Source organism: Chrysochloris asiatica, unplaced genomic scaffold, assembly GCF_000296735.1.
Source record: "Chrysochloris asiatica unplaced genomic scaffold, ChrAsi1.0 scaffold00073, whole genome shotgun sequence".
Taxonomy (NCBI): Eukaryota; Metazoa; Chordata; class Mammalia; order Afrosoricida; family Chrysochloridae; genus Chrysochloris; species Chrysochloris asiatica.
The window spans coordinates 3725513-3742018 of NW_006408591.1; the positions used below are offsets into that span (position 1 = coordinate 3725513).

Sequence of the window (16506 nt, forward strand, 5' to 3'; positions counted from 1 at the left end):
AAAAAAAAAAACAAAAAAAACTGTTGCTGAAAATGTTAAACATTAAAAAGAAAAAAGTAAGCACTGAACCCCCATGAACGCATTATTTAGCTCCAACAATCATTAACACTTATACTGCCTTTCAAAAAATACACTTAAATAAAAAGGGAAACCACACAGAACGGCTTACTGGAGAAAGCACGGGTTACCCTCACTCCTGAGTCTAAGGCCCAGTGGCTGCCCACCAGCAGCTGCACCGGCTGCCTTCTGTGCTGTTCCCACTCCTTCCTGCCAGCAAGGCACCCATTAACCCAGCTCAGAGACCGCGCTAAGTCTCCTGCCTAAAGAGAGTTGGGCTTTAAAGCAGCAGTTGGCTACTTTCTTCCCTCAACATGTTGTTGTTAAGTGCCATCGAATCGATTCTGAATCTTGCAACTCTGTCCAAGGTTTACGAGGAGTGGCCAACTTTGCAGTTCAAACTGTAGGATAAGTACTGCAGGTCAAGTACTTATCCTACAGCGCCACACCAACGAAACAAACCCTTTGCTCACTCACAGCAATCCTACAGGATAGAATAGAACTGCTTCAAAGAGTTTCCAAGGCTGTAATCTAATCCTGGTGTGGCATTGCAGAATACGCACTGAGCTGCTAACTGCAAGGTTGGTGGTTCAAACTCACCAGCCCCGTCTTGGAAACCCTATACAGGGTTGCTATGAGTCAGAACCAACTCAATGGCACACAACTACAACTGCCACCTAATCTTTACGTAGGCAGTCTACCACACCTTTCTCCTGCAGAGCAGCTGGTGGGCTGGAACTGCTGACATTTCCATTAGCAGCTAAGCACTTAATCACTGCACTACCAGGATTCCTAAGAGAAACATGACACCTTAAAAAAGATGCAAAGCTACTCTTCCCCTAGAATGGTCACCTCTGATCCTAGTACAAAGTCTTGAACCTTTCTATCTGAGAATGAGAAACAAAATCTGATCAGAAAGTGAGACCCTTTGGATACTCCATAACTGGCAGGAGCCCTCTGTCCTGCCTTGTGTGGTACTGGTGATAGAAGGGGAAGTTGTTGTTGTTGTTGTTGTCAGGTGCCATCGAGTCGGAACCTACTCATAGCGACACCATGCACAGCAGAACGAAACAATATTCGATCCTGGGCCAACCTCACTACCGCTGCCACACTTGAGTCCATCAATGATGCCACCTGGCTGATCCATCTCGTTGGGGGTCTTCCTCTTTTTCTCTGACCCTCCACCCTACCCAGCATGACATCCTTCTCCAACGATTGTTTCCTCCGGACAATATGTCCAAAGTAGGAGAGACGAAGCTTAGCCACCTGGCCTCCAAGGAGCACTCTGGCTGCACTTCTTCCAAAACAGATTTATTGGTTCTTTTGGCAGTCCATGGCACCCTCAGTACTCTCCTCCAACACCACAACTCAAAGGCATCAATTCTTCTATGATCCTCCCTATTCACTGTCCAGCTTTCGCATCCATATGAGGCCATTGAAAACACAATGGCCTGGGTCAGGCGCACCCTAGTCCTCAAGCTGGGAAGTAGATCTGAACAAAATATGCTGAGCTGCTTGGATGGGGCCTGGCCTGGCGCCATCTCCAGGTGAGGCCTGACACTTTCCCAGGTAGCTGTGGGAAACACCAGGCAATAGAAAAGGTGGGGGCAGACACAAAAGGAAAGAAAAAGCTCTGGATCAAAGGTCTTTTTCCCAGCATCCCATTATGGGAAAGGAAGTAGTGTATCCCAAAGAGTGGAAGGCTCATTAGTTCTCAGGCCGCACTGGGCTGACAGGAGGCCATTTTTCTGCGCATTTTTACTCCTCATACTTCCTTCTCTGAGTCAAGAGAAGTGGCCACCAGGAGGGGTAAGACTGTTGATGTTCTGAAGTGCTGTCGAGTCAGTTTCGACCCATAGCAACTCTGTATAGGGTTTCTGAGGAGCAGCTGGTGAGCTTGAACCGCTGACCATGCAGTTCAAACAGCTTTGAAGTCTGGCGCATTAACCCACAGTGCCACACAAGATATGGCTCTCTAAATGCAACCTGCCAAGTGTTATTTACAGCTTGTCCTGAGGAGAGTTAATGAGGGCCATGGAACCTGTGACCCAGAGAGCCAGGATTCCGGGGAGGTCCTGACTAGAAACACACAGGCAAGAATGCCTCCTCAGGAGACTCAAGTTCATGCTCAGTTTTCCTTCCTCACTCCCTTGTGTGTCCTTGGGCACAGAGTAAAATTAACACTCTTTAAATTCTTTTGTATTTTTTAATGAATGAATAAATGGCTTCAAAGTCCTTAACTTTCTACAACTTTCTCCAATATAGTCACAATGACCTCTGCAACCTTATAAAGTCCCCTTAAAGGGTATCTGGGTGCAGGAATCCCTGTAGATGTGGGTGTCAAACCAGTTGCATACCCACTCAAGTAACCTAACCCCCTTCTCTCCACCCCTCCCTTCTGTTTATGCTGCATTTATTTTAATTTTTTCTCACAATACTAGGATTTAAGTAGAGGATCAGTGAGGATGGATTGGTACAACAGTTACAGCAATGCACTCAAACATGCCCACAGTCATGAGAGAGACACAAGAGTGGGCGACATGATCGGAGTCAAAGGTCTCTATCTGAATCAAGCATAGGCTTATAAAGAAGAGTACAGTAGCCAAAAGCCTGTATCAACAGATGAGTAGATAAATAAAATGTGATGCATATACACAGTGGAGTATCACTCAGCTATCAAGGGAAACTCAAATGCATCAATTCTTCTACTGTCTCCCTTATTGAGAATAAGGAAGAACTGATGCATTTGAGTTATGGTGTTGGAGTAGAATATTAAAAGCACTATGGTGTTGGAGTAGAATATTAAAAGTACTTCAAGAACAAACAAATCTGTGCTGGAAGAAGTACAACCAGAATGCTTCTCAGAAGCCAAGTGGTGAAACTATGTCTCTCATACTTTGGACATATTGTCAGGAAGGACCACTCCCAGGAGAAGGATATCATGTTAGCTAGGTGGAAGGTCAGAGAAAAAGAGGAAGACCCCCAACAAGATGGATTGGCACGATAGTGGCAGCAGCAATGGGCTCAAGCTTAACAATGACTGTGAGGTTGGCGCAGGACTGGGCAGTGTTGTGCATTAAGTTCGCTATGAGTCGGAACTGACTCTATGGAGCTTATCAATGACAATTAAGGGAAATGAAGTCCTGATAAATATCACAACATGGCTGAAGCTTGAAAACATGCTAAGTGAAATAAGTCAGACACAAAATGTGCCAATCCAATCCCCACTGGCCCTCTATTTCACCAAACATGACGTCCTCCTCCAACAATGGTTCCCTCCTGATGATGTGCTCAAAGCAAATAATAAACAATCTTCTCTTCTCTTGTGATCCAGAGGTTTTTTTTTATTGGCTAACTTCTAGAAGTAGATTGCCCGGTCTTTCTTCCTCATCTTAGTCTAGAAGTTCTGCTGAGATCTGTCCACTATGGGTGACCCTGATAAGTTTGAAATACAAGTGTCATGGCTTCCAGCATCACAGCAACAAGCAACTCACCATGGTATGACACACTGACAGACAGATGGTGAATTTTTCAGGACCAACCCACCCTATCAATCAATCACAATCACAGATGCAATGATAATTTAGCTTTTGGATGGGATGTGACGTGAGGGAGAGAAAAAACTAGGGAGAGAGCAAGCAAATTCTCCAGTTAGCTGGCAGTGTTTCTGTGGTCTTTGAAGAAAGAAAGAAGCTGTGAAAAAGATTTGGGGGAGGGAGCTAGGTAGCATCCTCCTCTCACTCTTCCCTTAAAGACCTGCTGTTGTTGCTGCTCCCAAGATCTGGCTCCTCTGGGAACCCTGCGGTTAAGAAATGTCTCAGATAACCAATATTAGCTATATCTGGGCTTCCAACGCCCATTGGGTAGAGTTGGTGTGACCTGGGTGCTCCCCGGGTTGTACTCCCTTATGAGACAAAACAGTTTGCTTCCAGTTCTTCCTCCTTTCCCTCTGCAAAGCAAGACTCTCCTATTCACAGTTGCATCTCCAGTCTCGGCAGAGTGGGCCTCTGTAAATACTGAGTGAAGGAAGAAAGGAGAAAGAATGACAGCAAGCACAATTCCAACAGATTGAATCCATTTCTGAGTCCAACTCTGGTAACAGATTAGAGGTGAGACTGGGTGTGTTTTTCTTTAGAAGGTAATTGCAAAATGCCTCACAGGTCAAAGGCAGCATTCAATCAGCTAGGTCATACTCGGCTTCCCTTCTGTCTGTGAGATGTGCCTGTTTCAGGATGAAGCAATTGTGTGATGCCTTCATGTATCAACTGCCCCAGCAGATGCCTGGTTCCTCTGTGTTCTGCTTTACAAGTGGCCTGTTCCCCAATGCTGTTCTGAGCTGCCGAGAAGCAGGGGCTGCATGCTGGGGACTATGTTCACTGCTGGCCTCTGGGACCAGATCAAGTCCCACATGACTGCTCTCCGTACAAAGGAAGGGAGTTCTTTTCCTAAATCACCGCTTTGCAGACGCTCATTCTTGATTCCTCAGGGGCCACTTCTGGACTGACCTGATGGGGCTGTAAGAAGAGCAGAGTGTGATTCCTGGGTTGCAGGGCCAAAGTATTGACTCTGGGGTCACTGGACCCTTTGTTCACATTTCTACTGGGAGCAGGGAGTAGAAAAGACAAAACTGGCCACTCCTCTCCAGGTCAAGAGAGCTTCCTTCAGACACCGACCAGTCCTGAAGGCTACTGTTTTCATCTGTTGTTGCTAAGCAACGAGTGGGTTCCGATTCACAGCGACCCAGTATAAGGTTCCCAAGGAGTGGCTGGTGGGTTTGAACCGCTGACCCTGTGGTTAGCCGTCCAGTGCTTACCCTACAGCACCATGCCAGGTGTCCATCTAGGTCAGCGGAAAGGCAGCCCTACCAACTCAGAAAGCAGAGGATCCGGGAGTCTCCCAGCAACCTTCCCATCCCCTGGCCTGAATCTTCCCTGAACACCCATGGAAAGAAGTGGACAAGGGAGGCTGCAGTGCAGTGGCTGAGGACAAACACTCAAGGTCCTGATAACTGGGCTCCCCTCCTCGCCACGCTGCTTCCTGGAAAGTGACCGAAACTTCTCAGCCTCAGTTTCCGTCTCCGTGAATATGGAAAGCAACACTGCCTACCTTGTTTTGAGAATTAAATGAGTAAATCTTTGTAAAAATCTTAGGACCTGCTTGGCAGGCAGAGAGTGATTCCATCATCATAGAGGCTTGAGTTTGCTCATCCCACCAACACCCTGACTATAGAAAAAAAGAAAAAATACATATTGAGATTTCAAGCAGTTGTTATTTCAGTCTGGCTTTCTTTTTCCACTTCCTAATTTTATGTAGGAGTCTTGGTATGGCTCTGTGGGTTAATGCACTAGACTGTAAAGTATGTTTGAACTGCAAAGTTGGCGGTTCAAGCTCACCAGCCACTCCTCAGAAACCGTATACCGGGTCGCCATGAGTGGAACCGACTCAATAGCCCTTACCAACAATTTTATGTGATGAACAAGCACCATTTTTTTCACTGACAAAAAACATTTAAGGCCCCTCACAGAAGACAAAATGCCAATGATCAGAATTTGGAAGCCAGACTGGCAGAGTAACTGCCAGAGAAGGTTCTAGAATATGAGTCTGTCCTGACCCAAGTATACCCCAGCATGAACCTGCTCCACAGGTGCCCACAAGTCTGGAAGTGTCAGACTTTCCTAAAGGAGTCCCAGAAATCCCCCACATGTTAGTGGCAAAGAAGAGACATTTCCTACCTAGACACCAAAATACTCGCTGAACAGATTTGGGAGGTGGGCAGGCAACACAGACTCCTGGGAAACAGTCTTAAAAATATAGGCAAACACATGAAAAGGAAAGCAATCTGTAATCCAACCACCAGATTCCTGGGGTGGCTCTGTAGCATAAGCACTCAACCACAAGGTTGATTTGAATCACAAGGTTAGTGGTTCAAGCTCATCAGCTGCTTCTTGGAAACCCTATACAGGGTTGCTATGGGTTGGAAATGACTCAATGGCACATAACAACAACAACAACAACAGGGGTGTAAGCAGCCAACACACAAGGGGACTTTAAAAAATTCATAGAAAAATTCCATTTTTCCATGAACTTTTTAAAGCCCCCTGTGTATTGCTTCCAGATTTGAAACTGGTTTTCAACCAACCGAAGTTGCCCAGTCCTATCACAAATGACACCACCACTTAGGTGATGGGAACCTAGGGCAAGGCAAGGGCAGGCTGCTCAATCCCTAAAGCTGAGGGAATCTTCAAGCCACATGGAGCCCTAGTCTCCTATCCAAAGCAGTAAGAGCAACAATCTTAAAGGCACTCCCATCTGGGTTCTCCTCAGTAATGAAGGGTCCTCAGGAACAAGGACAATATAGCCCCACCCACATGGACTTCAGAATTAACAAGATGATGGTATCCTGCAATCCTGGCTGTAAGGGTTTATAAGACACAGGTATGCACTGCAGACAGAATTCAAGGTTAAAGTAAGTAAAAAGAAAATATGAATGCCTACCTCCCAAGCAGCCAGACATCAGACGGAGTGCGGAGCAGATGGGTGCCTGACATCAAAGGTGCTAGAAATCTACACCAGCACATAGCAGGCACACACGATATGTGTGGGAAGAATCCTCTTCAACAACAGGGACTGTACGCATGCCCTTCATTCACCACTGTCTCCACAGCTGACCTCAGTGCCTGGCATCCAACATTGTTAGTTCTCAGTGAGTCAACTCCAACTCAAGGCAACCCATGTGTGCAGAGTAGAACTGCTCCTTAACAGGTCTAAAACTATGGCGCACTGCCAGGCCTGTCTTCCCAGGTATTCTGGATAGGTTAGACTTGCCAATCTTTTGACTAGTACTTGAACAACACCCAGGGTGGAACGCTTGATGGAAGCAGACTACCACATCTTTCTCTCTCAAAGCAACTGTTGGGCTTGAACCGCCAGCCTTTCAGTTTGTTGCCAAGCACTTTAACCACTTTGCCACCAGGGCTCCTGGCCTGGCACAAGTTGTTGTTGCTGCTAGTGCCATATCGAGTCGGTTCCAACCCATAGTGACCCTGTGCAGGCATTCTGAAGAGAGGCTGGTGGGTTCGACCCACCGACCCTGCAGTCCAGCACATTATCCTGCAGCGCTACACCAGGACTCCCACATCTTTCTCTCTTGAAGCAACCGTTGGGCTTCAATTGCCAGACTTTCAGTTAGTTGCCAAGCAATTTAACCACTTTGCCACCAGGGCTCCTTGCCTGGCACATAGTTGCTGTTGTTGGAAGTGCCGTGGGGTCGGTTCCGTCAAATAAATATTTTTTTACTATTTCCCTGTGTGGGGACAGGTGCTCCTGAACACTGCATGTTAAATACCACCCTAAAAAACGGACAGAGCCAAGAAGCCCAGGCCCTAGGCAACAGACTGGGCACCAGACTTTCTAAGATAAACTGTACAATGTGGGAGTTTTCAACCCAGCGAGTTCACACAAAATCCCTCCCCACAAAAACAGCTCTCAGGCAGCCAGATAGGAACAGGAAATGGAAAACAGCCACGTCCCCGGCTCACTCTGCTGTCACATTCGAGCTGTGCAGGGGGATTTGCTGTTTGGCACTCACACAATGGACCACCCTTTCCAGTCTGCGTGGGCAGCCACCATCTCAGTACCTTAATTTATTTTTGCTAAAATGCCACTGGTCAGAAGAAGATGCACCATTGCCACTTTTTAGAGGAAGAATATATGTTGTCACACATTAAGTGCACACACAGAATGCAAGACCCGATTTCTGAAATGTTAAAACACTAAAAAAAATGCAGCCAGGGGAGGGGAAGAATGGATTTCTCCTGGCCAGTCTTGTGTGAGATGCAAGGAACTGTTAAATCATCTTCTATACAGGGGCTGCTGCATTTCCTTGCAGATTTGGGTTTAATCCTATAAATAAATGTCATGCTTTGTCTGAAACACAACCCTGAAAAAGGCCACCTGGAAACCCCACCCCCTCTGCATCCGCTGCCTACAACTGCAGCCCGGAGGCATCTCAGAGTATCCCTGCTTTGGGGGAAGCTGGTGTGCAAAGCTTCTCCAGGCAGGAAGGCGTCTCATTAGTTCATCCTGTCTACCAGAAGGGATTAAGGCTGCTTTCAAGGTTCCGAAATATCCAGTAGGGGCTGACCCCAACCCGCCCCCCTGCTCTGCTATCAAAAAGAAGCTGCTTCTTAGAAGCAACAGTTGCCAAGTAATCAAAGAAGGGGTGAGGGAGGCAGTGGTAGGGATGAGAGGGGTTTATTGGGAGAATCCTCTGAGGCTCTGGCTACAAGGGCCAGGCAGGCAATTGCTTTTATTGGAATCTGTCCTAAGAAATGAGGCTATTGATTTCTGGCTTAAGGAGCCCTAAAAGCTATTTGGTCTGAAAACACGTTGCTCATCTGTACAGCCTGGACAAAACACAGCCGGGACATGGATCACAAATGCACTCAATACTGAGGACACAGGAGTGAAGTCACACATGGATACGTGGTGAGGGGTTAGGGTGGAGAAAAGTAGCTCTCAAAAATTAAGTTCAATTTAAGAAAAAAAGGTTCTCATTAGCTGTCAGCTGAGCTGAATTACTGTAAGGTAATTCAGTCCTACCGATGAAAATCTTATTCACACATACCTTTTGACAAAAACAATGTCACTTCTAGGGATTTATCTTGCAGACATACTAACAACACGGTACAAAAAGATATAGGGGGAAAAATGGTTTCTTCTTATAGCAGTGAAAAAACAAACACAAATGCATCATTTGAATGCCATTGATAAATCCATCCAACTCAGAGGAACTCTAAAAGACACAACAGTTTCTGAGACCTTTACAGGGGCTGACACCCTCATCTGTCTCCTATGGAGTGAATGGTGGATTTGAACTGCTGACTCTGGTTTGCAGTCCAATGCCGCGTGGGTTAACACTGAGCCAACAGGGCTCTTCCAGCAGGAACCATTAAATAAATGCCTGTGTGTCTGTCACAGAGAGGAACTTGAGATGTTTCTTTAGGTACTATGAAGAAAGTACGTACAGTATGAACTCACTTGTGTACATTATATTCGTACATGCACATGACATTTCTAGAAAAACAGATTCAATCCTTTAAAAAATTTTTTATGTATTTATTAATGACTGTGATCTTTCAGAAGACAATTGCTGGGCCTTTCTTCCAAGGTGCCTCTGCATGGATCTGAACCATCCACCTTCGGGTTTTTCTGCACCATCCAGGGACTCCTAAATCCATTTCAGAAGGAGACCAAGAAACGGATCCTAGAAGTTGGCTTTGGAGAGTAGGATGGGCAGTGAGTTTTTATTCTGTTCTTGAAAACCCATTTTGCAAGTGGGTAGAATCCAGGTGGCACAACAGTTAAGCACTTAACCACCTAACTGAAAGATTGGCAATTTGAACCCATGCAGCGGCTCCATGGGAAAAAGACCTGGCAATCAATCGGCTTTTATACAGATGGCAGCCTAGAAAATGCGATGGGGAGTTTTACTCTGCTACATGGGGTCACTATGAGTTGGAATTAATCCATTGGTGCCTAGTAGTGACAAAAGATGTTTTCTAATACAAACAGCAACAACAAAATCCAAAAAAACCCTACAGTAAGGAGACTCTGTAGTAAGTGCTTCACAGCACAACAGACTCAGCTGCATAAAGGTCACCTGGCCCCTCTTCCTCCTGATGCTTTCCTCTCCTGGGGATGAGATGAGAGTCCCCAAGATGAAGCCTGTATGAGGACTCAGTCTCTCCTATAAAACCGGAAGTCAGAACTGTATTCCAAGAAACAGATGGACTTGCTGTCCCCAGCTGTATTTGGGGAAATGGCCCACTGCTTTCCACTTACCAGACACTGTCAGTCAGGGTCAGCATTGCTCAGTCCAGAGAAAATCAACCCTGCACTGTTTTCTCAGGGAGGGGCTGGGTGCAGAAATGAGAGTGAAAGGAAGTTAAAGTTTGCAAAGAGAACGTACCATAGAACTGGGATTAGAAAGATGGGAGGTAGGGGGTGGAGTGGGTAGGGGACAATCTGGCTATTTTGTTTACTGGGCAGTTTATATGGGTATAATCTATGATAGGTTTTTTCTTCTTGTAAATGAATATATGTTCCAATTACACAAACATGTAAGGACACATGGGTCTGGAAGGACACACAAAAAACTATGGTAATGGGACAGTGGACTTAAAATTTTCAAAAGGATTGAGTCTGTTTTTCTAGAAATGTCCTGGGCATATACAAATATATAATGTACACAAGTGAGTTCTTACTGAACTTGCTTTGTTCATAATACCTGGAGAAACATCTTAAGTTCCTCTCTATTATAGACATACTGGCATTTATTCAATGGCTTCTGCTGGAGGAGTCCTGTTGGGGCTGTTAACCCAGAGGGTGGTGGACTGCTAACCAGCCACTCTCTAGGAGAAAGATGTAGTAGTCTTCTGTAATGATTTCAACCTTGGAAACCCACGATGGCCACAAGTCAGGATCAACTCACCAGCAGTGGGTATGTTACCTAACGCTAAGGAGCCCTGTCAACTCAGTGCTTAAGCGCTCAGCTGCTAATCTAAAGGTTGACAGTTCAAACCCACCAGCCTCGCTATGGAAGAAAGATGTGGCACCGTGCTGCCTAGAAGGTTAACAGTCTCGGAAACTCGATGGGGCAGTTCTACTCTTATGAGTCAGCAAGGCGTCGATGGTAGTGGGTTTGTTTGTATGATTGGGTTAGGTATTTCACTACCCTTGGAATTTTTTAAAAATGAAAACATATCTTTTATGTGTCGTAACATAATTATCAATTTATATATTATTTTAAAATGTAAAAAGTTACAAAGAAAAAAGAGAAGAAAGCAAATGGGATCCCATCACCCCAAAATGACACTACCACAATTGGCTGAATGCTGTCCTGGATGGGAAGATGAGGGGAAAAAAGGGACTAGCCGAACTAGCACTCTCCAGTCTTCTTGAGCAGCCCCAGCCCCAAATCTCTTTCTCCACGTCTTATATTTAGGCTGTAACATCCTAGTAAAAGGATTCCCCCAAAGGTTAGAAGTCCATGTCTACCCAGAGGTGCTTTGGAAGAAAGGCCTGGTGATTTTACAAAAAATCAGCCACTGAAAACTCTATGGAGCACAGTTCAATACAGACATTCATGGGGTCATCATGAGTTGGAACAGACTCCATGCAACTGGAGTTTTATGAGCAAAAAGGCTGTGACCACTGGTTGCTCCCCTTGCCTTTCTGGCTTTCTTTCCCATTCTCTACCCCAGGGCTGAACTCTCACCAGCCCACTCATCTCCCAGCAGCATGAACTAAGCAAAAGCAAAACGCCAAGATACGTGACCTTGGGCAAACTACTCGAGATGGCAACACTACCACACAGCCTGGCCACAGGTTTCCATGTGATGTGGCCCAGGAATGGGGTGAAGGGAGGGGTCAGGGAAGAAGGAAGCTGCAACAGATGGCATGGCCGGACGTTCCCACCCTTGACCTAGAAGACGTGCTGTTCGCTGCCTCCTCCTGCAGACCCAGGTCCTTGAGCAACCCCTTTTTCATGATAGCAGGAGGACATTCAAAGAACCTTATGGGAAACAACTTTAAAACCTGAGAACTGGCAACTGAGGGCAAGAAGAACGTAGAGTACTTATCTGGGAATAATTTGGTACTGCATTGGCAGAACTCAGAACTCTCTGAGGCAAGTTGACTTCCTTGAATAGACAGTCGGCCTAGGGAGAGGGGAGACTAGGATATTTCCTTGAGCCTCCAGAGCATATGGCAGGTGCCCCGAGCAGTCTACTCCTGCTGCCAGCTCAGGGCTGGCTGCTGCCCTCGGCGTGTGTTGGGGGACGTCTGCCGCCCTGTCTGAGCAGCAAGCACAAAGCAGTCTCCAGTGTGCGCCTCACATCCTGGCTCCCCAGACAGACGTTTGGTGAGAGTCTCATGGTCCCATGGAAATATAACTCCCGCGCCCCAAGCAGGGCTCGCTACAGCCCACAGATCACAGACAGCTGCAGGCCAAAGGCCATGGTGCAGGTTTCTCCTGGGCCGTCTGAAATGTGATACCCATTTTATCCTCCACTGACATGAATGTCCTGTAAGCCCTGCATCTCTTCCCAAGAGGAAAACGAGATGAATGCTGACTTAGGACTCTGAAATAGCAGAGTGCAGACTCCCAGCAAGATAGGTTCCTCTGTGTAGAAGAGTCTTAAACTGGGAGGAAGAAAACTCAAAGAGCCAAAGGGATGATAAACAACAGGAGGTGAAAGGTGCTAGGGTAGAAAACAAGACCAAATTCTGAAAACGCTAAAGCCATGTTTCTTGCATTGGTAATTATGTCCCTGGGTCTTCCTGGCAGTGGGCCAAGAGGGGGGAAAGCCACAGGCAAAACGGGTGCCATCTTCCTGCAACATTTGTGGATCAATGTGTGGGGTTACTGAAGTCAAACAGTGTCAGACTGTGGAGGAGAATTTGCTTGAGTTTTTCAAAACAGTGACTGAAACAGACACTCTTAAACCAAGTTTCTTTCACTATTCACAATATCCAAATACGGAAACCCAAGTGCCCACCAACAGATAAATGAACAAATGTGCTATCGTCAAACCACAGAATATTATTAAGCCATCAAGAGAAATGAATTTATGGTACACACTATGACACGGAAGAACCTTGAGAATATTACTCATGAAACATTATGAGTAAAATAAGTCAGATTCTAAAGGACACCTGGATACCTGGAACAAAACATTATGAGTAAAGTAAGTCAAACTCAAAAGGATACCTGGAGTAGATAAATGTATTAAAGACAAAAACAGATTTGTAGTCTCCAGGGATTGGGAGAGGGAGATTATTTAAAAAAAACAAAACAAAACTGAGCTCATTATAGAAATGTATTGTACAAATTAGATTAAAAAAAAAAACCAAAACAAAAAATGTTGAGTGGGGGCAGATTAGAAAGAGTAAGAATATAAAGCTTCAGTATTGAGGGCATGAAGCGATTTCTAACTGGAGCGGAGGGCCTCTGGGGTGGAGGGAGGCTGAGATACTACTTCAAAAGGAGGGAAGAGCAAGAGCAATGACTTAAAGGCTAGATTTAAAAAAACAAAAACAGGAATTTGCCAATATCTCTTAAGAAAATTGCCAGGATTCTTTTTTTTTCTTTAAATTTTCTTTATTTTGTTGTTGCTGAGAATATATATAGCAAAACATACACATGTTCAACAGATTCTACAAGTACAATTTGGTGACTTTGATCACATTCTTCAAGTTCCCACTGTCTTCTTGTGTTGTTCCTCCCTCATTAACACAAACTCACTGCCCCAGATCAGGTTCCTAACAAATCCTTCAAGTAGCTGCTGTCAGTTCCACGTATTGGCACCATGCAAGAGCACAGTGCTCAAGGGTGACATGCTTTACTTGTTTTACTATTTGGTTTTACCAAGACTTCAGGGAGATTTTTGGTTTAAGGTTTAGAGATTATCTCAGAGCAATCATTTGGTGGTTCATCGATTCTCCATGGCTCGGAAATGCTGGATTCCATGAAAATTTAAAACTCTGTACTCCATATTTCTTCCCTTTTGATCAGGATTCTTTTACAGAATCTTTGATCAAAACATTCAGTACTAGTAGTTGGGCACCATCCAGTTCTTCTGGTCTCACAGGAAAGGAGACAGTTGTTCATGGAGGCAATTAACCATACACTCCACTTCCTCTTCCTATCCCTGACTCTCCTTCTTCCTTGGTCACTCCAGGCAGAGATCAATTGTCCACAGGGTGAATTTAAGCAGTAGACTACTACGGTAGATTACTCAGTCAACACAATATCAATATAGTAATTCCTACACCAAGCAGATAGTGAAACTGATGCTGTGTTTTTCATGAGCCCTCTCTGGACTATGCAAACCCTAATCAGGGTGTTCCTGGTGCTGCTCGGATGCATTTCACGCAGTACCATTTCTAAACACTTTTAGAAAAGTGGTTGCTAGGTTCCCCTGTCCGCACATTCAGAGCCCCACACTAAGAAGCAGGTGACAGGGAGTTAAGACAGGGCTCTGGCATCACTCAGTCCAGGGTGCAGATCCCGTCTCTGCTATGTACTTGCTGGTTGACCCCAAGCAAGTTTCCTAACCTCTCTATGCCTCAGTAAAATGGGGATACTAAGCACACCTCTCTCCTAGGGTTACTGTATGGATTAATTAAGCTGCTAAAATCCTTAGTACTTAGCCTGGTGTGATGCAGATGATTAAAAAATTAGTTATTAATGCAGTTGGCACTTATTCTAAGAATGAGCAAAGAAGATGTTTTAAAGACCACTGCAATGTAAAATGATTCAGGAGGATATGACATGCTGAAGGGGAGGAGGCAGTATAGACAGAGACTGAGTTTCCACTTACTTGCAAGGAGGAGGCAGGAGACGGCCACAGTGTACAGGTGTTTGGAGGTGGAGATGTTATATCGGTCCATGAAGTGGTCCAGCAGGTAGACGGCCAGGTGCCGGGCTGCTGGGCACAGCTGGCAGTGACTGCTCAGCAAGGTTAAGATGTCGACAAAGAACCGACGGCTCTTCAGGAGTGGAGAGTGGGCTCGGAAGGCGGGAAGCTTCAGTTCCTGCAGAACAGGTGGGGAGGTCAGGGGTGGCTCTCCAAAGTGCTGAATGCCCCAGGAAAACACACTGTCACGGACTGCCCCTCCAGACCCTTGTTGGTTTTCCTTCCAGACCCAGGAGGGCAGCCCCACTATTCCAGAAACCCCTGGATTATCTCCTAACCACCTTCAACAAGCATGGGTTATAAAGCTGAACTGTGTCCTCCAAAGAGATATGGTGAGACCTATCCTGAAAGTCGCTCTGGTAGCGTAGTGGTTACAAATCGGGCTGCGAACCTTTAGGTCAGCGGTTCGAAACTACCAGCTGCTCCGCGGGAGAAAGATGAGGCTTTCTACTCCCGTAAAGATTTACACCCTTGGAAACCCTATACAGGGTCGCTATGGGTCGGAACTGACTCGATGGCACATAACAACAACAACAAATCCTGAAAGTCAGGAGTGGGGTGACTACATAGGATAAGCATTGGACTGTGAACCACAAGGCTGGTGGTTCCAACCCAGCAGCCACTTTTAGGGGGAAAGATCAGGCTTTCTGCTCCTGCAAACATTTATAGCCTCGGAAACTGGGTCACTATGAGTTGAAACCAACTCCACAGCACTTAACAACAATAATCTAAACATTAAGTTGTAAAGATCATGATACTTTCCCCACAAAGACTTCTACTTATAATATATAGACTACCTTATTATCTGAATTTGTCTAACACAAGACCAATACAAACACCAAATCAATAAATGGATATTTTTTTAAATGAAGAAACATGTTTTCTTAAATATTTACCACATTTGCAATTTAACTAGTGTAGACCAGACACTGTTTGTTAAGGAAATATCTTAGCCATACTTTGTCAAATAGGAAACTAAAGACAAGTAACATTGAGGGGAAAACAGGAAGAGAGAAGTTGACAGGGAAGGAATTGTGAGAACTCATTAACCCAGTAGGTTTCATGGCGATAAGATTAAAACAAACTGGAGCCCTTCTTCTGTATAATGCCTTTCTCTTACTCCTAGTGTTTTATTTAACCTCAGCAACAGTTCTGGGACTTGAAGATATTTTATCATATGGTTTACTATGCCAGAAACATCACATTGAAAAGAATGGTGTTGAATTCATCATCAAAAAGAACATTTTGAAATCTAGCTTAAAATACAATGCTGTTTGTGATAGGAAGATCAGAGTTCTGGTGTGGTGCTGAAGGATAAACGCTGGACTGCTAACCACAAGACTGGCTGCTCCTCATAAACCCTATATGGATAGGGTCACTATGAGTAAGAATGAACTCAAAAGCACTTAACAACAAGGAAGACCAGTTTATACCACTATTAATCAAATTTACACATAAACCACTAAAGCCAGTGATGATGAAACTGAAGAATCTAACAACGTCTTCAGTGTGAAACTGATGAAACATACAATCAACATGCTTTGATAATTACTGGTGATTGAAATAAAAATGTTGGAAACAAAGAGGAAAAATCAGTAGTTGGAAAATATGACCTTGGTTTTAGAAATGATGCTGGAGATTGCATGGTAGAATTTTACAAGACTAATTGACATAATTCATTTTTTTCAAACAACATAAACACATGGACCGTGTCAGATATAAGTAATATATAGGAATCAAACTGACTACATCTGTTAAGAAGAGACGCTGGAAAAGCATAACATCATCAGACAAAACAAGGCCAGGGGAAGACTATGGAACAAACCATCAATTTCTTATATGCAAGTTCAGGCTTAAGATGAAGAAAATTAAAACAAATCCATGAAAGCCAAAATACAACCTTGAATATCTCCCGCCTGAATTTAGAGACCGTCTCAAAAATAGATACAAATGCATTAGACACTAATGA

The 16506-nt window shown here is 44.8% G+C and overlaps 1 protein-coding gene across 1 annotated transcript in view; it reads right to left on the reverse strand.

Annotated features, from left to right (window-relative positions):
• CCNJL (cyclin J-like) overlaps positions 1-16506 on the reverse strand; it is a 76383-nt gene that overhangs the window by 19301 nt on the left and 40576 nt on the right. Inside the window, exon 3 of the mRNA XM_006864924.1 lies at positions 14442-14655. Coding sequence (XP_006864986.1) covers positions 14442-14655 — 214 coding nt within the window. The remainder of the gene's footprint in view (positions 1-14441; positions 14656-16506) is intronic.